The 26568-nt window shown below is 45.6% G+C and overlaps 1 protein-coding gene across 1 annotated transcript in view; it reads right to left on the minus strand.

The window, feature by feature from the left end:
• The window catches only part of Slc16a9 (solute carrier family 16 member 9), a 44448-nt gene that overhangs the window by 7209 nt on the left and 10671 nt on the right, over positions 1 to 26568 (minus strand). The window contains exons 2-4 of the mRNA XM_028877253.2: positions 19762 to 19994; positions 9271 to 9414; positions 2596 to 2691 (exon numbers count right to left, since the gene is read on the minus strand). Coding sequence (XP_028733086.1) covers positions 2596 to 2691; positions 9271 to 9414; positions 19762 to 19957 — 436 coding nt within the window. The 5' untranslated portion in view covers positions 19958 to 19994. The remainder of the gene's footprint in view (positions 1 to 2595; positions 2692 to 9270; positions 9415 to 19761; positions 19995 to 26568) is intronic.

Here is a 26568-nt window from a genome sequence, read left to right on the forward strand (position 1 = left end):
TACAGCGCACTCAGCCCCTCTGCCCCGCCCTCCAGGCTGGGTGTTAAGCAAGAGCCACGCAACAGCAGAATATTTCCCGTGTCTTCAACATCAGTAAATGTGGACACGACAGGATATTTTGGTCACAATGACAATCACTAGCCGTCCTACAGTCCATGTGTGCCTTTACAGTCCAATAACCCAATGTCATGTCTGATATTCCTGTTCCTATTTTACAGTTCAGGAAACAGACACCAAGCAGTGAAGTATCTTTTCCAACAAGGGAATGCCAGAAGTCCAGCTCCAGGATGCTGGAGAGATGGCCATTAAGAACACTTTCTCCAAGGAGGAGAGAGTGGACACGAGCCCCCTCCCTAACCCAGAGGCTATCTCCCATGGATAACCACTCACACATGAAAAATGGGTTTTCTCTTGTAGATGGCCAACACAAAACAAACTCAATGATATTTTTGGAGGTGTTTTTTTGTTTGTTTGTTTGTTTTTGTTTTTATGCTTATTTGTCTCATAATGCTTTGTCTGGCTTGTTTGTTTGTTTGTTTGCTTTTTTTTCTTCTTCTTACCCTACAGGTAGATCTCTTGCTTATATAATACGATTTCTGATTTTGTGTTTTTAGGGAATTTCTGTGCACACAAATGTGTGTGTCTCTGTGTCTATATGTGTTTCTTGTGCTTTTGTTTGGATCTTTTTCTTTCTGTTTGTATTGTCTTATTCAGGTTGACTTATTTTCATTGAATTTCATTTTATGATTTTTTTAAATGTTTTTTTCTTGGGTGCCTGGTTGTTTTTTTGGTTTTTTGTTTTTTTTTAAAGATTTATTTATTTATTTATTATACAGTGTAATGTCTGCATGTACCCTTGCAGGCCAGAAGAGGGCACCAGATCTCCTTACAGATGGTTGTGAGCCACCATGTGGTTGCTGGGAATTGAACTCAGGACCTCTGGAAGAACAGCCAGTGTTCTTAACCGCTGAGCCATCTCTCCAGCCCGCCTGGTTGTTTTTTAATGAGAGAGAACAAGAAAGGATGTGGACCCGGGTGGGTGGGAAGGATCTAGGATGCCCACAGGAGGGAGAACCATAATCAGAATATATTGTATGAAAAAAAATCCATTTTCAGTTGAAAATTAAACACTTCCTGCTCCTGCAGAATACAGTTCCTCATGCTGTACTAACCCCCAACCACAAAATCACTTTCATTGCTACTTCATAACTATGATTTGCAACTGTTATGAATCATAATGCAAATATCTGATATGCAGGATGTCTGATAAGTGACTCCTATGAAAGGGTCATTCGACCTCCCCCCTCAAAAGGATCAAGACCCACAGGTTGAGAACCATTGCCCTAAATAGACTGATAAACTATCGGCCACAGAAATTGATACTACCTTAAGCAGTTTTTTAAATTCATCTAACACATAAACTATCACCCCAAAATACCTGGAGGAGGCCAGAAATTATATTGAATATATATATATATATATATATATATTTGTTTGCTTGTTTGTTTGTTTGTTTGTCTGAGACAGGTTCTCAATACATATAGCCCCAGCTAGCTTCATGGTCACATGTCTTCTGTCACTGACCTAAGTATGAAATTAAAGACATATGCTACCACCACACATGGCTTAAAATGTTTATGTAGTGGGTAGCTGTTCCAGCTTTGACCTGGAAGTACTACCCCTAAGTGAGGCTTCCCGTAACTGCCATGCCTACCTATGACCTGCCCCTGGGGCAGGGCTGAGATGAAAGCCCTTAAGACCCAAGATCTGGACGTGCCAACCCTCTTGGTTCCTGGTGATCCTGGATGCTGGATGGCAGACCCAGCCAGAGTTCTCCAGAGAACCCCGCTGGACTGCACCTCACCTCTCCCAGATCCTGTAACCAACCCCTTTACTGGCTGTAAGTTACCCCAAAATAAACCTCCTTTTTAACTATGGGGAGCTGCCTTGCTGAATCTCCACATTGTGTGTACGCTATTTTACACCTTCAGTGGCCTTCTGTTAGTTATTACAGGATAACGAGAGTGTGTGTTGCTGGGATGTGTAGCTAGGTCACTGAGCCATGTTCAGAGATCAAGACCTTGGGCAGGCTGTATGTTCCACAGTGTGTGGTAAGGCTGACCTCAGACTGACAGGGACTGCGGCCTCTTGTTTCTTTTCCGGTTCCTCACAGAGCACTGGCTTTAGAAGGGGTCTGTGCTTTTCATCCAAGCTCTCTCCTCCAGATAGTTGTGAACACCCTGGGCCTGGAAGCTTCCTCGGCATCCCTCATGCTAAGGTCTGGTACTCAGATTTGTCATTTAGGGAGCTTGGGGTGTGTTTGTTTGTTTGTTTGTTTGTTTGAGTTTCATGTTGTTTATTTTGTTGTTTTAAGAGACAGGATTTCCTTGTGTATCCCTGGCTATCCTGGAACTTGCTCTACAGACCCATATTTGTGGTGGAAATATACTTGCCTTCTAGGAGTGCTGGAAGAAACCACTTTGCTTTCTGATTGACAGCTGGGTAGAGGCTGATTGCACACATGTGGTTCACACCTCTTCGCTCTGTTTAGAACGTTAACTTGTGACAATACTGTACTTAATTTTGAAAAGGTACCTGTTGAAATCAGGCCAAGCGCGAGGCCTCGGCGGCTGTCAAAATACTGGCATGTAATGGTCACTGTCGCGGTGTATAATAAGCCGCATCCGAGACCTGAACATAAGAAGACGGCAGGAATTCAGACAGGTGCACAATTTCAACGCAAAAGAAGAAAATGAAGGGCCCCACTAGGAAGCTGTGGAACCAGCTGCCTAAACACGAGTCCCGAGACCCCTCTGTCAGCATTGTGGACTCAATGGACATCTGAGAAGCATCATTTCTCACCCACCTTAATATCAGAGTCAAGTAAACATAAAAATAGTCCAATTTCTGAAGTATAAAAAAAAATCAAAAAAGAAAAAAAAATATTGCTGGGCAGTGGTGATGCACACCTTTAATCCCAGCACTCAGGAGGCAGAGGAAGGCAGATCTCTGTGAGTTCGAGGCCAGCCTGGTCTACAGAGTAATTTCCAGGGCAGCCAAGGTTACACAGAGAAACTCTGTCTTGAAAAACCAAAATATATATAGTTCACATGTAATTGGAGACACTAGAATGAGTCTAAGCCATACACCATACACCAAAACTTAATCATGCCTGCACCTCAGATCTGTGTTTCTAGTCCTTACAGTAAACTCCGCTCTTCCTCCAGGGGATCTAAACAATTTAAAAATATATACATTTTACTCTTATTTATATGTATGTGTATCGGTTTGACACGTGTGTAGGTGCCCGTGGAGGCTGAAAGAGAGGATTGATCCCCTGGAGTCACAGGTGGTTGTGAGTTACCCAAAGTGGGCGCTGGAAATTGAGCCCATGTCCTCTGGAGGACTAGCCAGTGATCCTAACCACTGAGCCATCTCTCTAGCTCCCCTTGGTCACCCCAAGCTATTCTGCTGGAGTTTATCTTTCACACCTCAGTCAGCAAAAACAAAGGATCTGAAAATGATTCTCAATCATCCCTCCACCCTAAAGCTGGAGTCTGTAAGTCCCCGTCTTTAGGGCTGCTTTGTAGCCTATTTAACTAAACAGTGACTATTTAGCTTCAGCTGAAGAAACTCTGGAGGGAAAAAAGGACACAAATACAATAAGATAGCCACAAGCAGTAAAAGAAGCAGGCACGTGGTCGCTTGCAATGGTATTCCCTACTTTCCTGTAGGTTTGAAATTTTCCATAATCAGAAGCAGTCTCACAGCTAACTACCTGTGTCTTCTTGAGTCCCCAGGGTAAGACTTGTCTCCTGGCCGCGTCTAGCTTGTTGGCTTTATCTCTTGGTCTCTGGGAATACTGGTACACTCTGCTACGATCGGCTGTTTTCCCTTAGCATCTCGTGTGGCTCCCCTGCATTTACTTCTTACCGTTTCCTGCTGTGTTAATCTGGCCGTGATGACCACTCTAAAAATAACACACAAGCCACTGCCTGAGAAGGCACCCCTGCCTCATTAAGTGCGCTGAGGTCATTTTCATTACTTCAACAGCTACCTAGGCGCTCAGTAAACAGATGCCATTAACAAACATACGAGTAAGCATTTCGGGAACTCGGCGCTCAGCCGCTTATTGTAAGGCCCAGGCTGGCCTCCAACTTCCAACCCTCCTGCACGAGCCCCCTGAGTACTGGCGCAGCCGATAGGTACCACCACACCCACTGAGTTGGGGACAATAACAAAAATGGCTTTTGGTGTTTTATAATACAATGTGTTAGCATTTTAAGGTTCTTTTACTTCTCAGAGAACCAATATTTTTCAGGCATGCAATTTATAGTGTAATATAATCGGGATTGAATATAGATCGTCTCCAAGCACAAAGGGATCCAGTATCACAAAGAGTGGAAGAATGCCCATGTGCATCAGATTCTGCATTTATTATTTTTTAAAGATTTTTTAATAACTTATGTGTATTATATGTGCCTGTGTGTTGCTATATGCTGGATTTGCTGGTGTGCTACGTCTGTATAACTGGTTGAACCCAGTTGCCTGTGGAGACCAGAAGAGGGGATCTAACCCCTTAGAGGTGGAGTTACAGGCAGTTGTGGGCTGCCTGCTCCCAGTGCTGGGAACTGAATGTGGGTCTTTGCAAGAGTAGTATGTACTCTTGAATGCTGAGACATCTCTGTAACACAAATTTCTAAATGATCTAACCAGAGGCAGATATTGAGGTGGATTCTGAAAGATCAGAGAAGCAGAATAAGCCACAACTAACCTCACCTCGCCAATTCCCCAGTCAATCCTGTTTCCTCAGACTAGAAGCCTCTGAGTCCTCATCTGGATCTCAGCTGAACTGCTGCTAAAAGCCTAAAAGCTTAACCAGGCTCTAGTTCCTGGTCCTCACGCCTTATATACCTTTCTGCTTCCTGCCATCACTTCCTGGGATTAAAGCGTGAGTCACCATGCCTAGCTGTTTCTAGTGTGGCTTTGAACTCACAGAGATCCGGTGGATCTCTGACTCCCAAGTGATAGGATTAAAGGCATGTGTGCCACCATTTTCTGGCCTCTATGTCTATCTAGTGGCTGTTCTGTTCTCTGACCTCAGGTAAGTTTATTAGGGTGCACAATATATTGGGGGACACAATATATCACCACACATCTCTCCAGCCCCAAATTTATTATATTTTTACATGTAATATATTAAAACGTAATACACTAAGTAAATATATACTCCATACCATCTGAAGTTCCTTAGAGTCCTAAGGAAGAAAATAAAAAGTCCCAAGATGTTAAAGTTTCCAAACTATTGGCTTAAAACACTCTCTGGTGGCCAGTCAGCTTTGATCAAATTCTAGCAGTGAAAAAACTTCTGAGGAGCATAGCAATTTTAACATCAAATAGCCATATTTAGGCAAATTAGTGCAACTGTCCAGGGGACTAGTGGGAGGGGGAGAAGAGGGGGGAGGGAGGGAGGTTGAAGGGAATGTGTGAGTACAGTGTATACTTGTCCTTACGTAACACAGTACCATGTACAGTGAAGAGACACACTGAATTCTTTCAAGTCTATATGTGGTGGTATTGTGTTCCCCAAAATATCGTGTACCTTAATAAACTTATCTGGGGTCAGAGAACAGAAAAGCCACTAGTTAGGCAGTGATAGCACACGCCTTTAATCCTAGCATTCCAGAGACAGAAATCCCTCTGGATCTCTGTGAGTTCAAGGCCACATTGGAAACAGCCAAGCATGGTGACACAGGCCTTTAATCCCAGAAAGCCAGCCTTTAATCCCAGGGAGTGGTGGCAGAAAGATATATAAGGCGTGAGGACCAGAAACTAGCAGCATTTGGCTGGTTAAGCATGTGGCTGGTTAAGCTTCAGGCTTTCCAGCAGCAGTTCAGCTGAGAGCCATTGGGATGAGGACACAGAAGCTTCCAGTCTGAGGAAACAGGACCAGCTGAGGAATTGGCAAGGTGAGATAGCTGTGGCTTGTTCTGTCTCTCTGATCTACCAGCATTGACCCCAATAACTGGCCTCGGGTTTGATTTTATTAATAAGAACTTTGAAGATTCATGCTACATCTATACTGCTGAGTACTCAAGGCACAAACCCAAGTGGCACGTCACTGCTCTCTCTGTTTATACAGGGGACCATGAAATGTAATTTAGTGACCTAATGGTTCTTTTTCACCTCGTGTGTGCTTTTTCATCTATGTCTGGATGAGACACCGACTCCAGAATCTTTCTTTTTTGTCTGTATCACCCCCCACTCCGTGAAAATAGAATCAAAATGGAGCCGTTTTTATCAAGCTATAAACAAAAGCAGAAATAAATAGATACAGCGGGAGGGTATGAAGAACGGGATCTCAGGCATATATCCCTGGTAGTGAGAAATGTCAAAAGCCATTCACAGATGACTCTGCAAACCACAATCTGCACAGAGGCCGTTGCAACCACACACAAAAAGCACGGCCAACAAGGACTTCTGCCCAGGGACAGCTTCATTTTGGACCCAGGCCACCTTGGAATAGATTTGCATAGTCAAGGATTTTTGCCTGAAAACAGCTTATATAATTCTCTTTATCTCACCTTCACAGGCTTCCTTACACACACCCGTCCTTTCCTAAGGTGTGTGCAACCCACTGCTACGCTCTTGACTTGTTCAATAAATACAGACCGTCATTGAAGACTCTCTCGCGGTTATTCAGCAGGACATATAACGCGACCCTAAGCTCTTTATCACACCCACAGCTGGAAGGACCCACCTCCAGCTGCCAGTTTATCTCCTCGGCATTTCTCATCTGAACTCTGACCTCCTCCCAGCTCCCTGAACCTTCAGCACAATTCTGCCTATCTAAGTGTGGTGATACATTGTGTACCCCAATAAAGCTTGCCTGGGGATCAGAGGACAGAGCCAGCCACAAAATTAGACATAAAGGTCAGGCAGTGGTGGCACACACCTTTAATCCTATCTATCACTCAGGAGGCAGAGATCCGTCTGGATCTCTGCGAGTTCAAGGTCACACTGGGCTACATGAAAAAAACAGACCCAAGGAGTGGTGACCCATGCCTTTAATCCCAGGAAGTAATATGGCAGGACACAGAAAGGTATATAAGTCATGAGGAAACAGGAACTCTCTCTCTCTTTAGACTGAGGATTTTGTAGAGGTAAGAACTTGTGACTGACTTGCTCTGCTTCTCTGATCTTTCAGCTTTCACCCCAATTTCTGGCTCCGGATTTTCTATTGATAAGACCATTTAGCGATTCATGTTACATCTACGCTGCTGTGTGCATCACTTCATGTTTTGACAATAAAAATGACAGAAGATGCAACATTTCCCCATCAGGATCCTATCAGATGCTATGACATATTTGCAACTTCCCATGTGACATATGCATACATGCATTCCTTAAAAAAAAGTGTGTGTGTGTGTGTGTGTGTGTGTGTGTGTGTGTGTGTGGTGTGTGTGTGTGTGTGTGTGTGTGTGTGTGTGTGTGTGTGTGTGTAAGAAAGGCTGCTGTTAGAGGTTAGAGCACTTGCTGCTCTGCCAGGGAACCTGAGTTTGGTTCCCAGCATCCATGCCAGGCATCTCACAACCACCTGTAACTCCTGCTGCTGGGGATATGATGCCCCTTCTGGCTCCTCAGGCATGCACGCACACATACATATTCACACACACACACACACACACACACACACACACACACACACACTGAATCTCCAAAGGTTGCTATTTGTTATCCACCGTATCCCATTCTGGGTGTTTGGCTCTGGGTAGCTTCCAATACCCTCAACTCTCTTCCAGTCTGCATCCATTGGCCACACCCTACTTGTCCTTACAGCCTTGGGTCACACTGTGATTCCTGCTGCCCTTCTCTGCACATACACACAGTACACCAGCACCGGGTACTGGTTTCACTTGACCACTGCCCTTGCTTCTGCTTACGCATACGTCAGTCTGTCCTTCTGCCTAGATGGACGAGCTCCATGACTCATGAATTCTCACTTCCAACCTTTAGCACAATCACACTGGGATAAAAGACATTGAAGATGTAAACATGCGCCATCTATACCTGGAGTGTAGTATTGAAAACGGCCACCTCCGTTTCACTCATGTCTATGGCATGTTCATTACAGATGCAGCCTCAGACAACACTCAAAATCATAGTTAGTAGCCAGACATGGTGGTGCACACATGTAATCTCAAAACTAGGGAAACTGAGCCAGGAAGATCTAGAGTTCAGGGCCAGACTGGGCCACATAAGGAGACTCTGCTTCAAAACAAAACAAAACAACAAAACCCACCGAAAATTTTAGTTGCTCAACACAATTGCACAGTTGTGAGAACTATCTTTGATAATAAAACTATTTTAAGTGAAGACTTGGGGAAAAGTTTATGATACAAGAAATGGCCATTATCTCATTTCCATAATTAAAGTAGCAGAATGGGATAGAAACTCCTATGACCATAGTCTAGTGGTTTTTAACATCGAACACCTTTAAGTACAATATATTACAAAGGGATTTTCATGAAATGTTAAGTGGTCTAGGCTCTCTGTACTCATTTGTTACTAAATCATCATCAAGCATTCCCACTACACCATCTTTATTTGTATGTCTACCGGAACTCCTGGGTTGGGTGCTGGCAATAAACTGAAACTCTGCCCACTGTTGCTAAAGTCTCAGCAGTCAACAGAGAAGTGACCAGCGTCAGGAACATCCGAGCTTACACTCTCCCGTCTCACTTTTCCTTGCTGAGATATAGAGATGAAAGCCTGAAATCTCTTCCTGTTCCTTGAAGTGGGGCATAAGGGAACGGTCAAGGACGCATAAGGTGTGTATCCGAGGGCTAGAGAGATGGTCCAGCAGTAGGGGCCATCTCTCTCACTGGCTGCTCTTCCAGAAGTCCTGGGTTCGTTTCCCAGCACCCACATGGCAGCTCATGACTGTAACTCCAGTTCCAAGTGGTCCTTTGCTCTCTTCTGACTTCATGAGCATCAGGGACATGCATGGTACACAGACACCCATGCAAGGCAAAACACCGATACACATAAAATCATAAAAGACCACCACCAACAAAATTTAATGTGGTTGTCTCTTCCGGCGCTTTGATTCAATGGGCAGACATTTCCTAAAGCAAGAACTTTAAGAGAGTCATAGAGAGTAAGATATTGCTGGACATTTTCACTCCTCGGATTAACTTCATAAAACAAGACAACAGTGAAATGATGTGGACCTGGAGTTAGAAGATTTGTGGGGACGGGGTTCCTTACCTACAATGATGCCATAGGAAAAAAACAGAAAGTAGATATTGGGGGCAAGACTGCTCAGCATCAGGCCTCCAGCCACCAGGAAGCCACTGAAGATTGTGACGGGTCTCGCTCCAAAAGATGACACACAGAGGCTGCAGACAGGACCTAAAAGAAATTGAGACCTTCACTTAGGTAGCAGTGACCCCTTCCTTATGATCACATGATCCATCCATTATCAGTTCAAAAGGATTCCAGCACAGTGCAACACACAAAGGCAACATCTACAGCTCTGAGCACTCTAGAAGTGCTCCACACTAGACAGGAGGTGCTGTCTAACAGGAGGTGCTCCACGCTAGACAGGAGGTGCTCCGTCAAACGGTCACAGTCCACTGCAGCCCTGGGAAGTAGATACTGTAGCTATTCCCATTTTTTGTTGTTGTTGTCTTGTTTTGTTTTTTGAAAATAAAAGGAGGGGAGAAAGGTGATTATTTGGAGTCAGACCGGCCCCAGGGTTTGGCTTTCTCTCTTGTTAAGTTGTTGAATCTCAGGCAACTTATTTGCACTCCCCGAGGCTTAGGTTCCTCATCTGAAAATGGAGATCCACAGTGGGCACCTCCCGGGAGTTCTGTACACAGCTGACCGGTGGGCAGAAGTGAGCCATGCCTGAATTTGTTCCGTGTAAGAAAACCACTGTGTGGGAATTGGGTCTTGAGACCGATTGTGTCTCACCGGGAGCCACGCCAGGGGGAGTGCTCAGAATCATAGCACCGAGCAGATTGGAAATACAGGGTGTTGGGTTACTCGGCCCAATAAGTTCATTTCACGTGGAAGGAAAGAGAAATTCCAAGAAACTACCATTTCTTGCCCATGGCAGGACAAAGAGCCTCAAAGCTTGTAGTCCAGCATGAAGGGACGTCTGGGCAGAAGCTCAAGGCAGGCACCTGGAGACAGCAACCGAAGCAGAGGCTATGGAGAAAGGCTGCCCACTGGTTTGCTCCCCATGGCTGGCCCAGCCTGCTTTCTTGAACCACCCAGAACGCCCTGTTCAGATGTGGCACCATCCACAGTGGGCTGGAGTCTACCACATCAATCATTAATCAAGAAAATGCCCATAGCCTGGCCTACAGGCCAGTCTGATGCAGGCATTTTCTCAGTCTGAGTTCCCTCTTCCCAGATGCCCCTAACTGGTGTTCAGTTGACAAAACAAAAAACAAAAACCAAAAAAACCTAGCAAGCATAACTGGTGTCTTTAGTTGGTTCATTTTGTGTCCTTTCAATGGGACTTTAAATCTATGCTCTTTAATTCATGTGAGCGAGTGTCACAAGAAAACAGGGTGTGAGGTACAAAGGTAAGAAAGATGGGTAACAATCTTCACAGAATGTACCCAAACCAGCTAAGTGTGACCAGGACAGGACACACTCGTAGGGGCAGGTCTCCGTCTCAAGAAGCAAGGTCTCTAATACAATAACTAAGCCTTGTTCCTCAGCACCAGCCAAGTCCCAGATTGCAATCAAATCAATCAAAGGACTGTTCTCAAGGGAGGTTGCTTACGTTGCTTGGAGTCTTTCACTTAGCAGAAAAGATCTTTGGAATGAAAGCAGTTTGCCCCAAATATGAACTATTGAAAATGATTAAGATGAACAGAGAGCTTTGCTGGTGTTCAGCCTGAGATATGTCAAACAGAGTAACTGACTGTCAGGGCTAGTCCACTGGAGAAAAAGCCTCTCCTAATAAGGAAATAGTAACAGTCCTGAGAATATCTCCTCAAAATGCAAGCCGGTATGAAGGCACGGAGAGGCTGAGCCCCAGGGAGCCTGTTCTGGACACCTGTCCTCAATAAGCCAATTAAAAGAGTGAAGGGGGGGATTTATTAATGTGGCCACAGTGGGAAGAAAGACCAAGAGATCCAGTGACCCTCCCAAACCCGTCAGGGACTGAGGGTGGAGAGTTAAATACAAAGCCCGAGCTACATAGCTAAGCGTCCAGCAGGCATGATCTCTGCCCCTCAGCTCCAAGTCTCTCTGAAGGGTCATCTCACAGGAGTCAATGTTGCTCTGCAGACAAATTCCTCCTCTGGCTTCCCCCAGGTTCAGCCTTGTCGGCTCTCAGTAGGAGATTCCTGAGGAAATTCCAATTTCTTAGAGTTTATTGTTTCGATCCTCTGAAACAGGAGTGTCTCTTTAGAATATTTCCATTGCCTGAAAAAGGCAGGTTACAAGGGATTTGGGGATTTCAGAGGAGGATTGTCACCCAGGGCCCAGGACCTGAGCCCTGAGTAAAGTGAAGTATCATCCCAGTCACAAAGGGGATGCAAAAGCATTCCAAATGGAGCAAGCAGGTCTCGATGATTGCAAAGCATTTGTGTTCTTTCGCTGCCACAGATACCCAAGAAACACAAAGGAGGGAAAGATGATCAGGGTTTCAGAGGCTGTGTTACAATGATAAAAGAAAAGGGAAGCCAGCAGAGCTCATCATTCCCTTCGGGAATGAGGTTTGTTTCTACGTGAGGACCTCAAGGTCATGATTAAGTGTGAGGGAAGTATTAGACAGAGATAATACAATAAATCAGTGGTTCTCAACCTGTGGGTCGAGACCCTTTGGGGCTGAAGAACCCTTTCACAGGGGTCGCCTAAGACCATCAGAAAATGCAGATACTTACATTATGACTCATAACAGTAGCAAAATTACAGTTATGAAGTAGCAGCGAACATAATCTTATGGTTGGGGGTCACCACGTAAGGAAGTTGAGAACCACGGCAATAAATGGAGATCTAAATGTGATAGGGACTTAAAGGGGAGGCGAGGCCTTCCTTTACGACCTGGAAAGAAGTTTCCTTAAGATCGGGAATGAAGCCAGGTGGTGGTGGCTCACGCCTTTAATCCCAGCACTCGGGAGGCAGGAGCAGGTGGATCTTTGTGAGTTTGAGGCCAGCCTGGTCTACAACGCGAGTTCCAGGACAGCCAGGGCTACACAGAGAAACCCTGTCTCAAAAAGAAACCAGAAAAGACTGGGAATGAGAGAGAGCCACACACAGGAGCTGAGGTGTGTGTGTGGGGGGGGGGGGGGTAGGGGGAGGGTAGGGGGAGGGGAGTGCAAGCAGCCAAGAGAGAGAGACCAGAGGAGCCCCTTCAGAAAGCAGCTTCCAAGCAGCTCCCTAAGCAAATCCTCCTGAGGAGTCCAGGCAGGACCGAGTCTTCGAACAGAAAAAAGAACTCTGACTTTTTCTGGCCACTTCGGGGATGGCAGGAAGTTTCACATCATGTGATTCAGTTCAGTACAGCTTATGTGACCAGGAGCCTGGAGGAGCCAGGTACTGGCTGAGGCCATAAATCAGGATCTGCTGTGAAACTACCACACAGACAGCTTCTTCTTGACTCCGTGTCCTGGGAAGGGCCGCAGGAAGGCACGGGCTGAAGTCTTCGAGCTCTGGGAAACGGGCCTTTTTAAAGTCGTCACTGTCTTTTAGAGTGGGCCCATGTTCTAACAGGTTTCAGTCCATGGCTGGCTGCTCTACCAGTTCTGCGCTTGTAGTGGGACACAGCATCATGCCAGGGAGCTTGGGAGGGCAGAGCTGATCACTTCACAAAGGCTAGAAAAGAGCCGGCGGTGGTGGCGCACACCTTTAATCCCAGCGCTCCGGAGGCACAGGCAGGAGGATCTCTGTGAGTTCGAGACCAGCCTGGGCTACAGAGTGAGTTTCAGGACAGGCTCCAAAGCTACACAGAGAAACCCTGTCTCAAACAATCCCGCCCCCCCCAAAAAAAAAACTAGAAAAGAAACAGAAAGGGAGAGGGGGCGGGGAGGTGGGAGAGGGAGGGAAAAGGGAAGGAAGAGGAAGGGGGGGGGAGAGGGACAGATACCCTTGAAGGCACGACTCCAGTGACCTACTTCAGGTCTCCATATGTACCCCAACATAGACCCATTAGCTGGGGAACGATCCTTTAAGACATGAGCTGTGACATTTCATATTCAAACCAGGGTAGATCAGCTGGGTGCAGCGGCACACACCTTTAATCACAGCACTCTGGAGGCCGAGGCAGGCAGATTACGATGAGTTCTTAGGCCAGCCTGGTCTACATTCACAAGTTCCAGTCCAGCCAAGACTACCTAGTGAGACTCATATCTCAAAAAACCCAAACTGAAAACAAACAAAAAACAGGAAATGTAGCTCTAAGAAAAAAAATTATGCTCTTCTGGGGGAGAAACAGTCGTTACATTTCTCTCCCCTAAAAAAGTTTCTGAGGACCCAAGAGTCAAAGGACAGGCAGGACGCCTGCATCGAAGCCGTAAGTTAGCCAGCATACGACGGGAAATAAAACCACAGTGGCAAACAGAGGCAGGTCTGGTGTGCAACAAGGACTTTTCTAACAGAATGATCCTGGGCCTTAGTCATCCTCAACAGCGAGGAGCCCAGTGTGGCTGGCTCTTCCCTCCAGCCGACATCGTGAATCTCAAATTCACCCTTGGAATCTCAAATTCACCCTTGGACAGATCATCTTTGATCACATACAAATTGACTGACTCTGTTGGCTGGTGGGTTTGCCGATATTTGTACAAAATGGTAAACAAACAAACAAACAAAAAACAGCAACAACAAAACCTCACTTAACCATCAGCCCAGAGGGGCCTGGTCCCTGGGGACTGGCCCCATGCCACAGACTCCTACAGAGGGCGGAAGTCAGTCCTTGAGGGAGTCCTTGAAGGGTACTTCCCAGCTCAGGGCTCATGCTCACGAGCAGCAGCCCTGTCAGCGCTGGGAACACTTTGAGCCAGTGGGCCTTCCTGCACTGACCTCGTCTTCTACTGACTCACCCTGGCAGGTGGAAGGCTGGAGGAATGAAGAGCCCAAAGTGGGGGAAGGGGGCCTAATAAATCTGTGGAGCCTCCTCAAACTAAAGGGCGAGAAAGAGTCCTCCGTTGTTTCAGCAGTGAGGTTGGCTCCACTCTGCTCCTTGAACTGAGAGAATGACGTGTGTGTGTGTGTGTGTGTGTGTGTGTGTGTGTGTGTGTGTGTGTGTGTGTGTATGGGGTGGGGGGGTGCTTTAGGGCATCAGAACTCTGCAAGGCCAAGACAGCCCTCTGACTCAGTGACCCTTCCTTCCACTCCGTGCCCGTCTAGATCAGCCACAGAAACAAAGCCAACAGGAAACACATATTAAGGGATCTATAGTGAGGGATCTGCGGGCTGAGGGCCAGGCGATACTTGCCTAGGTAGGCAAGTCTAAGATTATGATCCGTGGGGCGAGCCACGGGGATGGGCAAGCTGGGACTTCTGGCGACAGGCCGCAGGCAGGACTGCTTTTTTTCTGGGAAAGTTTCGTTCTCTTCTGGAGTCCACCCAGAGGTTATCTAGGATGAACTCTTTCTCTGAAAGCCAATTGCATACTTACACCTTAAAAAACGAAACAAAAACAAAGAAACCTTCCCAGCAATGTCAACTTTAGGACACTTGAGTAACCAGAGGATGGAGGTAGCTTAGCCAAACTGACAGAGAAAACTCTCATCTCCCAGCAAAAGCCCGCTCCTTCAGTCAAATTCATCTCACCAGAACGTGTTATGAACGGCGTAGACTCCGGGTCTTAACATCCAAGGACTCGACAAAGCCTGCAGGCTCCCTCACGGGCTGCCCATGACAATCTGTCCTTCTGGCAGCCCACCTCAGACAATCTCAATAAAACCAGTCAAGAAAAAAAAGTGAGGGGGAGGGCAGGAGGTGGTGGTACATGCCTTCATGTTTTTAATCCCAGCACTTGAGAGGCAGAGGCAAGACAGGGCTCTGTGAGTTCAAGGCCAGCCTGGTCTAGAGAGCAAGTTCCAGGACAGCCAGGGCTACACAGAAAAATCCTGTCTGAAAAAATAAAATAAAATAAATAAACAAAAAAAAATCCCCAAAAAGCAATATATGAATGGAAATGAGGATTAAAGAGGTCACTCGACTGGTAAGATGTTTGCTGTGCATGAAGACCTGAGCTCCTCTCCAGAACCTTCTAGAAAGAAGGGTTTAGTGGTCTATGCTGTAATCCTAGTGTTGGGAGAGGGGGGACAGGAAGTTCCTGAAGACTCATTGGCTGCCCAGCCTCAATGAATCTGAGAGCTGAAGGCGTGTAACACCTGGGGAAGGACTTAAGGTTGATCTCTAACCTCTACATGCATCCAGACATGCATGTACCAATAGACTTAAGAATACACACACACACACACACACACACACAGCACAGCACACACTTCCACAAGTGTTTGCTCTTCCACCATTTGTTTTTAATAAGTTTCCCCTTGAGCTCTCAGGGATTTTCTTTTCCTTTCTTTTTCTTTCTTTTTTTTAAAAATATTTATTTATTATGTATATAGTATTCTGCCTGCATGTGTCCTTGGAGATGACATCTCATTATGGGTGGTTGTGAGCCACCATGTGATTGCTGGGAATTGAACTCAGGACCTCTGGAAGAGCAGTTAGTGCTCTTAACCGCTGAGCCATCTCTCCAGCCCCAGGGCTTCTCTTTTCTATTTTCATCTTCAAATTTTTTTTGAGCTGCAGACTTTGAGCTGCGAATCCAAACGCTTCCTCATCTAGTACCTGGTGTCAGGTCCCAAGAAGGTAAGTGGCCTGCCCAAGGTCACCTGACTAAAGGTGGTTGAGCCATGACGTGAGTTCAACTCTGCCTTTACCCCAAGCCCCTTTGAGTACTGGTTCTCTTCCTGATTTTGTTAATGTTTCCAATTCCATCTATCTTAGAATATAATCTTTTTGCTTGAAGAAAGTGAAAAGTTCATTTAGCTGAAAAGCCGGCAATTTGGAGCTGGCTCATTTAGAATATGTTTACTTTTACTTTTAGGATATCAGAAGGATGTACAGTAATAGCCCACTGACTTATACTTAGAGATTAATGAGATCATTTGTTATTGGCGTTCTTGAAACCATCAGAGGAGGTCAGAGAGATGTGTGAGAAAATGAGTTCACACTGCCCAAGTGATTTCCCGACACACTCGGCTTTTCCTGGATGCACTGTGGAATATGATTCATTCTGCACGCAGAGTTGGCAGCCAAAAATTTGCCTGTACAAAATTAAGTTTATAATGGTTTCTGTGTATTTTAAAATGAGCTCATGCTTGAGATATACAATTTTTTTCTTTTAAAAAAAAATTAAAAATTGGATCAGGTAGCTAATACCCAACTAGATTGAGAACTTAACTTTTCCAAAGGACTGGCCTACCATGCCTCTTCCTTCTCTGTGTGAAGGGTCCAGGAATATAGAAATATAAAATTATAAATCTTAAAAAAAAAATAAAATAAAAGCTGACCAGCATGAGCTCCAAAGGTTAACTTCTAACAATGGAGCTCTGCTTATAGCCAGCTCCTCTGTTAACAGCCAAGGGTTAACTTTTAACCCCCCTTGCCCCTGATAGCCAACAAGTGCCTGGACCAAAGTTAACTTTTAATAGATGTTTCTACATCACTCCTAGCATGCATCCCATGCCTGATGCTTTCCCCTTTACTATAAAAAGGGGGCCAGTACCCACCCCCATGGCCACAGGCTCAAAATCCAATTCTGGCTGTGGTCTCAGCTAGCTGATAAGCTCTTGTGCCCCACAGTGATTATTTTTTTTTCTTTTTTTCTTTTGGAACCAAGTTTGCTTCTGGTTTAATAGACTCTGGTGGTCTGTCCCCCATTATTGCGTGCCCCCGGACCCCACATGTGTTGTTCTAGTAAGATGTGAGCACAGACACAGATTACCAAATGCTACATTCAAAACACAGCCAGAATTCTTGGCATTCCTAAAGGTCTTAAGAGACTTGGAAGGGCAGGCCCAACATCACAGAGGCCTAGACCAGAAGGACCCCTAAGGTAGAGCATGAGGCCGCTGGGCCCTCGAGTGGCCCGGGAGTGGGTAACAGTAGAGGACTGACTTAGTTCTGTATCAAAGCAACCCCAAGACTCCAAGGGGGAGACATTAAGATGAATTACCTGAGTAACAACCCTCCAAACTGCCCTTCAGAATTCCACCTTCCATCTTTCTAGTTCTTCTGAACCAGGCTGGCTTCTTAGACTAGACAGGGCCTAGCTTCTAGGGCCATGATCTGCTGTCACTATCAGGAAATTCTTAATATTACTTAAGCAAGGATTCTGTATTTTCATGTCGCTCGGGGGTTTATAAATTATGTAGACAGACCTTGAGACAAATGTGGTTGACCTAGGGACATGGAGATGATGAGCTGGAGACATGGAGATGATGAGCTAGAGACATGAAGATGTTGGCCTAGGGACATGGAGATGTTGACCTAGAGACATGGAGATGATGAGCTAGAGACATGGAGATGATGAGCTAGAGACATGAAGATGTTGGCCTAGGGACATGGAGATGTTGACCTAGAGACATGGAGATGATGACCTAGAGACATGGAGATGTTGGCCTAGGGACATGGAGATGTTGACCTAGGGACACGGAGATGTTGTGGAGGTACAGGTAAGTTTTTAAGGGAAACCAACTTCAGCTTCTACACCAGTGTCCACGTTCCATATCCCAGCCGCCATCAACTTCAGCCTTTACACCAGTGCATGCGTTCTGCTTCCCCAATTCCATTAATTCTCTTCTCCCTCCTGAATCAGCTCTCCAAGCCTGGTTCTCCTACCACGTGCTAAAGGGAGCATCGTTGCGATTCTCCTTTGACTCTTTTCTGGGAGCCCCAATAATTACAGTTCTGTTTAAGAATTTGCTAATAGAAATGATGAAATACAAGAAAACACTGTAAAAATCTCCTCGCCGCACCAGGGTGTTTTCTAGAAAGCCACGTGTTCGAATCACTCTATGAATGTATCAGTGACTAGCCACTTTGACAATTTTACAAGCAGTCTTCTTGTTAATTTTACAATTGCACATGTTTGTGTGTGTGCCTGAGTGTATGCGTGTGCACTATGTATGCGCAGGTGCCCATGGGGCCCAGAGGACACTGGATCCCCTGGAACTAATGTTACAGGCAGTTGTGAGCCACCTGATACAGAAGCCAACCCAGGTCCTCTCTCAGCACAGCCCGTGCTCTTAACCAGTGAGCCATCTCCAGCCTTACAATCCTTATTTTTTAAAAAACCCTTTCAAACAAATCCTGGGCAAATTTCCTGTTTCTCTTGATTCTGGAACATCACGATTTTCTTCATCTGTTTAGTCATGCTTAGTTATCTTATCTGAGAAGGCCAGAGGAGCCTGCAAGGTTTTCCCCACGGCTATGTATCTTGTTTTGGATATAACAACTGGATACCATTGCTTTTTTTTTTTTTTTCCACAGCAACCCCCTTAGTAGCCAAGAGACAAACATATCTTTTAAAAAAAGGCGGGGGGTGGGGGGGATGACTAATGCAGGCTTGTTTTAAGCAGACCTCCATAAATTCATTTTAAAACTCAAAAACACTTTATGAATCACCACACCCAATGTTCCTAGTTTCTCCACAGTTTAGAGATTGGGTTTTGTTCCCAGAATCATGGTAAGTTCACAGCACACAGCAAGACTCCACAGGTACCCAACCCACCCACCTGTTCCTGTCTTAGCACATAGGAAGAGGCTTCGGGGTACCCATCCATCTATGCCTGTCTCAGCCCATTTGGTATTGAAATAGTGCCAGATAAGGTAAAGACAGAGCCATTAAGAATTGCTGCAGACTTCAAACTGTGACTTCAGACACTCAAGTGGTATATGATATTCATGGTCAAAAGATAATTTTTAAAAATCCTTTCCTGTTTGCTTTAAGCACAGAAATCACTATTACACCACAAACTACTGTTTACCAAAATAGTTCTCCCCTATAACCCCTGGGAAAAGTCTAAAGAACATCACCACGTGAGATAGACTGCCCTTGCTGTGTGATCTTTTCTGAGGAGGTTGCTGTAATTGATGGACATGTGAATGGAACCTAGTGCTGAATCTGAGATGCATCAGAGCTTGGAAGACATGGAGATCACCTGCATACTGTGAACATGCCTGCACACTGCACACATCCTATGAATTATTATATCCATGGGAATATGTGTGTTCCTTGTTAGATGGTGAGCCGTGTGTGTGTGTGTGTGTGTGTGTGTGTGTGTGTGTGTGTGTGTGTGTGTGTTGTTCACATGTGTATGAGGGTGCCACAAAAGCCAGAAGGAGATGTCTGGTCCCCTGGAGCAAGTGGTTGTAAGATGCCTGATGTGGATGCTGTGGTCTGTTGAAAAAAACAGCATACCTTCTTAACCTCAGAACCATCTCTCTAGCCCCTCATCTTTTGATGTCCATCCCCTAGCAGGCTGCCTGTCACTTTAACAAGGATGACGAGATGGATTGTAGGTAGGCATGTGGAATTCCTGTACTTTCACACAGATTCATTACAGTGAAGGAACAGTGCTATATCTCGATGCTGGGCAGGAAAATACACATTATACTTCAAATGTGTAAAAGCCTTCCAGGCCCTGTGCAATGTTAACGATACAGCAAACGTCATTAAATGATTAGAGAGTAAGAAAACACACAAACATATCCACTTACTTGCGAGTAAGCCAACTCCGCTTGCCAGGGATCCCACCCAGGCTGTTTTTCCTTTTCCTTCACCGAAGGCATCCAGCCATTCTATGTACAAGACCCCAACAGCTAACGGGGATCCGTAACAGAGGAACTGAGTGAAGAAGGAGACGGTCACAATCACCCAGCCCCACCCTCCGTCGGGTGACTTCTGAAACTCCATTGTGAGGTGAAATCAACGTGGTGTTTCTCTGCAGGTACTAAAAAATACAACAAGAAAAGAGAAAAGAACATTCAGAATGTGATGGGCACAGGGTTTGGGAATAAAATACCTCTTCCTGGCATGGAAAGATGGCCCAGCAGGTAAGAGCACTGGCTGTTAACTGCAGAAGACCCAAGTTTGGTTCCTAGAACCCATATTGAGTGGCAAACAACTAATGGTAACTTTTACTGCTTAAGAGCTCAGGCGGTGGTGGCACACGCCTTTATTCCCAGCACATCAGAGGCAGAGCTAGGCAGATCTCTGTGAGTTTGAGGCCAGCCTGGTCTACAAAGCGAGATCCAAGACAAGCACAGAAAACAAAACAAACAAACAAAACAAAACAAACAAACAAACAAAAACACTACACAGAGAAACCCTATCTCAAAAAAGAAAAAAAAAAGAGCTCTACTGCCATCTTCTGGACTCTGCAGATACTGCACTCACACACACACACACACACACACACACACACACACACACAAATAATTAAAAGCAAAATAAATAAAAATTAAATATCTTTTCCTAAATTAAAAAAAAAGATTATCTAAACATATACATGGATGATTACAAAATATGGCTGCCCTGTTAAGTTTACATTGTATTTATAATTTATATAAATCATACAACCACTGGTACACTTCTTTTAATTATCAAAAGGCAGATCATGAAATGTCTTTCCCAACCTTGACCTCCTTCACCAGGCTCCCTTCTTTTTTCAATCATAAGAAACCAGTGATTTTAGCTTCCTAGCTTTTTATCTCTGAGACTCCCCAGGAAGTGGAGGGTTAATAAGAAAGAGACATAATAGGAGTGTCATTGGGTCAGAACCTATGAAGCAGGGAGAGGGAGAGGTTAACGGAAAAGGCTTGAATGAGGTCATCAGGCTTGGAGGCAGGTACCCCAGCCTGCTCCGTCATCTCCCTAAACGCAATCTCCCTGGAACCCACATGGTGGAAAATGAAAACAGACAACTTAAGTTGTGGTTTGACCTCCGACACACGCTGTACTATGAGCATGCGCAGCCCCCACAATAAATAAATACAATGGGATTGTTTTATATAATTTATTTACCTTTATTTTATGTGCATTGGTGTGAAGGTGTCAGATTCCCTAGACCTGGAGTTACAGAGAGTTGTGAGCTGCCATGTGGGTGCTGGGAATTGAACCTGGGTCCTCTGGATGAGCAGCCAATGCTCTTAACCTCTGAGCCATTTCTCCAGCCCTACAATGGAATTTTTAAAAACGAAGGGGCTTGGGCCCTTGGGATGTCTTTTCAGTCCAGCCCTGGGGCTGGTCTTCACACCATCAAGACCGCCCACTCCTGATGACCGTGAGAAGCTGTGGTGAGCTCGGGTGAGGGACTCTTGTCCCCAAGGGCTGTCGGCTGAAGGCCTTTGACCAACTACGATTCCAGCAGCTGGAGCAAGGATGCTTTGACTCCTGGAGTCTGGAGGGGAGCTGATGGCACATCCCAACCTTAGCCAACCTGAGCATTCTCCCAGGGCTACCCCATACACAAGTAAGCAAAGCCAAGCAAGCATGCTTACATTTTGTCTTTTGACAAAACCCAGCATTTGGACATTTATTCCACATGTTGAGCATCCTGTGAGATTTGACGTGATTCTAGTCTTTTTTTATTGTCTTAAATCAGTACACAGTAGCTTACCATATGGCTGTCTGCTCACTTATGCACTAGTTTATACATTGATTAGGGGGAAAAAAAAGTACAGTGACTCCAAATTGAAAAAAATCCTGGATGTCCTATCTCTTTTATGTCTATGGTTTCTGTTTTTATTTTATTGCTTTTTCTTTTCGCTTGTGTCTCTGGGTGTGCACCAGCATGCACACCCACAGTACAGGTGTGGATATCAGAGGACCACCTGTGGAAGTCAGTTCTTTGCCTCCAATGTGTGTTCAGGGGGGGTGAACTCAGGTCATCAGGCTTGGCGACAAGCAACCCTTACCTGCTGAGCCATCTTGCTGGTCTCTAGTTTAGTTTTTGAGACATGGTCATCCACTGGCCTTGAACTTATCACTTAGGCTAAGCTGGCTGGCTGGTGGGTCCCACGGATTCACCTGTCCGTCTGCTCCCTGCCCGCCCGCCCCCCCCCCCCCCCCGGCCCAGCCCTGGTATTACAAGCATGTGCCACAAAGCTTGGCTTATTATGTGGGTGCTGGGATCAAATTAAGAGCCTTGTGCTTCTCTGGCAAACACGTTACTGACCCGAGCTACCTCCCCAGCCTCTCTAAGGGCTTGAACTGATATCTCCTGTTCAGAATCCCCTTTAAGGAAAATAGAGTTTTAATATCCCAAATTAGATGCTCTAAGGCAGGAGCGACCAAACATTTAATAGGATGGTCAGGCTCTGTAAAGATGATTGAGAGCTGACTCCATTGAAAATTCCAAATTATAATGCTCTGGGAAAGTACAGGCTGACAGGCAGAGGCAGACCATGGAGAAATCTGGATTTTCTGGAAGGTGAGGGTGAACACCATGTCCCTCATAAACCTAAAGAATTCCTTTCTTCAGTGACAACCCTTGTCCCACCTTGTCACGGGTCAAGTCCGGGTGATATTTCAACACAGAGGGCAAGAATAATTTCTCACAGGAAGTGTTCAGGGCAGCAACTCTTTGAGAAAGGAAGTGCCTATTTAAGCTATCCCCTGGGACTTGATAGACAAGTTTTCATGGTGTTGACTGACACCTGATCCCTGGTGTCATCGTCTCCCAGGTCACACAAGTGTCATTCCATCTGACAATGGAGCCTGAGGCAGCGAACAATGCTGTGTAAGGATTCCCTGTGCTTCCCTTCACTGCCCAGCTGCTTTCTTGATTGCTGAGGTAGAGGGACACTCAGTATTCAAACACGGAGGGGAAGTGAAAGCAGTTAAGGTAGGAGCCGGAGCAGATGCCTTCTTATCAACGGGGCTGGCTTTACAGAAAGCGGGATTCATGAACGGGTGTCAGGGGCATGAGGAGCAATGTGAACCTAAGCAGCGGGGAGGGATGGGTGAAGAGGGGCGCACTCACAGGGCTCACAGAGGCAAACAAGATGAGACCCGCTGCACTCTGCTGACATGTGAGGACGTGTACCTTATGCTTACATCCAACATAGGATTCCTTCTATGCTTTAACAACGCACGGGTGACATTTTCTCGTCTCTGTGACAAGCTGGCCAAAAGCAACCTGACAAAGGGTTTGTTTGTTTTGACTCACTGAGGGGACACAGTCCATCACGGCTGAGAGGCACAGCCGTGGGAGTGAGAGCAGTCAGGCTCGGATGCTTGGCTCATCCTCCTTTATATTCAGTCCTGTACCCCGGGCCATGGGCTGGTGCAGTTCCCACTGAGGATGGCTCTTCCCTGCTCAGACAGACTTTCCTAAAACCACCCTCATCGACCCACACAGAGATGTGTTTCCATGGTGATTCTGAATCCAGTCGAGTTGACGATCACAGGAGAGTAATCGTCACACACAAAAACTCCTAACATTAATAAGCCACTCATGTTATATCTAAGTAATGGATTTTCATCCCCCCTCCCAATCACAAGGCCCACCTGGTACCAGAAGACACTGTACTGTTGGGCATCAAGACCCATAAGCACTTGCAGCGTTGAGGAATCTTATTCATGTACTAGTGTGTGGAAATGTGCATCCAGGAAAGGCACACGTTGTACATTCTAGTAAATTCTTTGAGAATTTCAAATCTCTTTTCACTAAATTGTCACTCAAGGACTGAACCATACTCAGAGGCCACTTAAAACTTGTGTAATTCTGTCAAACAACAGGGCATACTAGGCTATTTGTAGATTGACATTAGCTTACACTCTATTTCTTCTTCTTTTTTTCCTTTCAGTGAAAATAGGTTTGTTACTCACAGAATATATCCTGATTATGCTTTCCCCTCCCTTCAATCCTCCTCCCTCCCCTCCCTACACCCTTTCTGTCTCTTATTAGAAAACAGGCTTCTATTATTATCTAAGGCATAATAATAAAATAAGATAAAACAAAAACTAACACATTGGAATAGGACAAAACAAACACACAGAAAAAGAACCCAAAAAAAGGCACAAGAAAGAGGTATAGATTCGGAGACTCACTGATTCGCACACTCAGGAATCCCATAAAAACACTAAACTGGAAGCCATAGTATGTATGCAAAGGACCTGCAGGGTAAAAAGGGAGAGAGAGAAATATATATAATAAAATTAAAAATGAAAAATAAGATAAAATAAAATTAAAAAAAAAGAAAGTCTTGACCCTTCATTATGAGACAAAAAACTTCCAAAGATGCCACTGAATAGGTTTTCGGTTGGCCATCTTCTACTGGACATGAGTCCGGCCCTTAAGCATTCTGTGTGGCTCCAATGAGACTCCCTTGAAGAAAACTAGAATTTTATTTGTGAGTGGTTATCGGCCGGAGACAGCTTCTGGTTTAGGCGTGAGGGCATGTGTCCACTTCTCCTTTCAGCTCTAGGAGCCCATCTGGTGCAGATGCGTGCGCCTCTGCATGCTGCCTCGGTCTCTAGGAGTTCAGATGTGTCTTGCTGATTCAGAGGTCTTGTTTTCCTGGTGTCCTCCATGCCCTCAGGCTCTTACACTTCTTTCTACCTCCTCTTACACACACACACACATACACACACACACACACACACACACATACACACACACACACACAAACACACATGTTCCCTGAAGCCAGAGGGAGGGAATTTGATGGAGACACCCCTTTCAGGGCACGACACTCTGTTTCTTCTTAACTTATAATGAACCGTGTGAACTGTGGACCACCCGTGAAGGAGAAAGCATGAACTTAGTTACCCCAGGAGAGGGTCAGTCTCTGCCACTGAGCTGGGGTTTGCTCTATTAGGAGTGAGCTGCAAGCACTTCCTCCAGAATGTGAAAAGCCCCATTGAGGAAAGTCCATGTTCCTGGTGAACATGTTCCCTGTGCCTTCTTCTCATTACACCTTGTTCCACACTCATTTCTTCCCTCAATTCTTTACACTGGTGAATAAAAAAAAAAGAAAAGAAAAGAAATAAAAAGTAAAGGACATGACCACTCCTAGGTATGGTGGAGGAGGAAGTTTATTGTAGCTGTAAGGCAGAGCATAGAAAAGGCAGGGACATCTGGGAGAGTCCAGAGTGGACATGACCAGATTGAGCTGGGTCATGTGGGAGGCGGGAGGGGACGGGCGAGTGGAGAGAGGGGAACCAGGTGCAGCAGCCAAGAAGGGGAGGGGCAGGTGACCAAATTATCTGGATTTGACAGGGAAGAGCCTCTGGGGGAAGGGCAGCCCAGCCCCTGAGCTGGAGAGTTCAGGGTAGAGGGTGGGGTGTGCAAGTCATGCCTGGAACAGGTAGGGACTGAGGGATGCTGGGAGAACCTGGCAGTCAGGCCCAGCTTTGACACGTTAAATAGGCACCTCAGCCGTTTGTCCCGGGTTTGAAACTTAACAACTGGCAGAAATTTTTTTGGTTTTGTTTTCTGGGAGAGAAGCTGTCAGAAATGGCGCATTTGACATTTCGATTAACATTTAGCACGGACATGGAAGTTTCTTGAAATGCACTCGTATGTGCTGTGCTGATTTCCTTTTTCAAATACAGAGCGATTCACAATGGCCTTCCCCACCATAGCCCATCTCTAATGGCCTCTTTCTGAAAATCATTTGTAATTGCTCTCTAAAGATTCATAGATTAGTTTTTTTCCACTTGAAATAAGAAAAGAGGTGGAAGACAGTACTTTCGTTTGTTTGTTTGAACGTCGTCCATCACAATCAAAATAGCCCCGTGCTAACCCACTGATCTCAAGAGCTTTGGAGAAATGGTTGACTACAGATTGATTTAGTCTAGTGTAGTCGCCTGGGAAGTGAATTAAAAAAAAAATGTATGTGGTGATAGTGTGCCCCCCAATATACTGTGCACCCTAATAAACTTATCTGGGGTCAGAGAACAGACAGCCACTAGATATAGAGGCCAGAAAAAGGTGGCACACACACCTTTAACCCTAGCATTCTGGAGGCAGAGATCCATTCGGATCTCTGTGAGTTCAAAGCCACAACTGGAAAAAGCCAGGCATGGTGACACACGCCTTTAATCCCAGGAAGTGATGGCAGGAAGCAGAAAGGTATATAAGGCGTGAGGACCAGGAACTAGAGCCTGGTTAAGCTTTTAGGCTTCTAGCAGCAGTTCAGCTGAGATCCATTGGATGAGGACATAGAGGCTTCCATTTCGAGGAAACAGGATCAGCTGAGGAATTGGCAAGGCGTGGTTAGCTGTGGCTGGTTCTGTTTTTTTCTGATATGTCAGCCTTCACCCCAAATACCTGGCTCCGGCTTTGTGTTGTTAATAAGACCTTTTAAGATTCACGTTACAAATGTAACTCAAACTGTCATGGTGGTTCGTACCTGGGATCCTGGTACTGAGGAGGCTGAGGCAGGGGGACTGTGCTAAAGAGAAAGAATGGGAAGAAAGGGAGGAAGGAAGAGTAGACAGTGAAGGAGAGGAGGGGGAAGAGAGGCCCCACACTCCCCTCAGCTACCAGGCATGCCACTTTGGGTGTATGGAAAGCT

This window comes from Peromyscus leucopus, chromosome 16_21 (assembly GCF_004664715.2).
Source record: "Peromyscus leucopus breed LL Stock chromosome 16_21, UCI_PerLeu_2.1, whole genome shotgun sequence".
NCBI classification, from domain to species: domain Eukaryota; kingdom Metazoa; phylum Chordata; class Mammalia; order Rodentia; family Cricetidae; genus Peromyscus; species Peromyscus leucopus.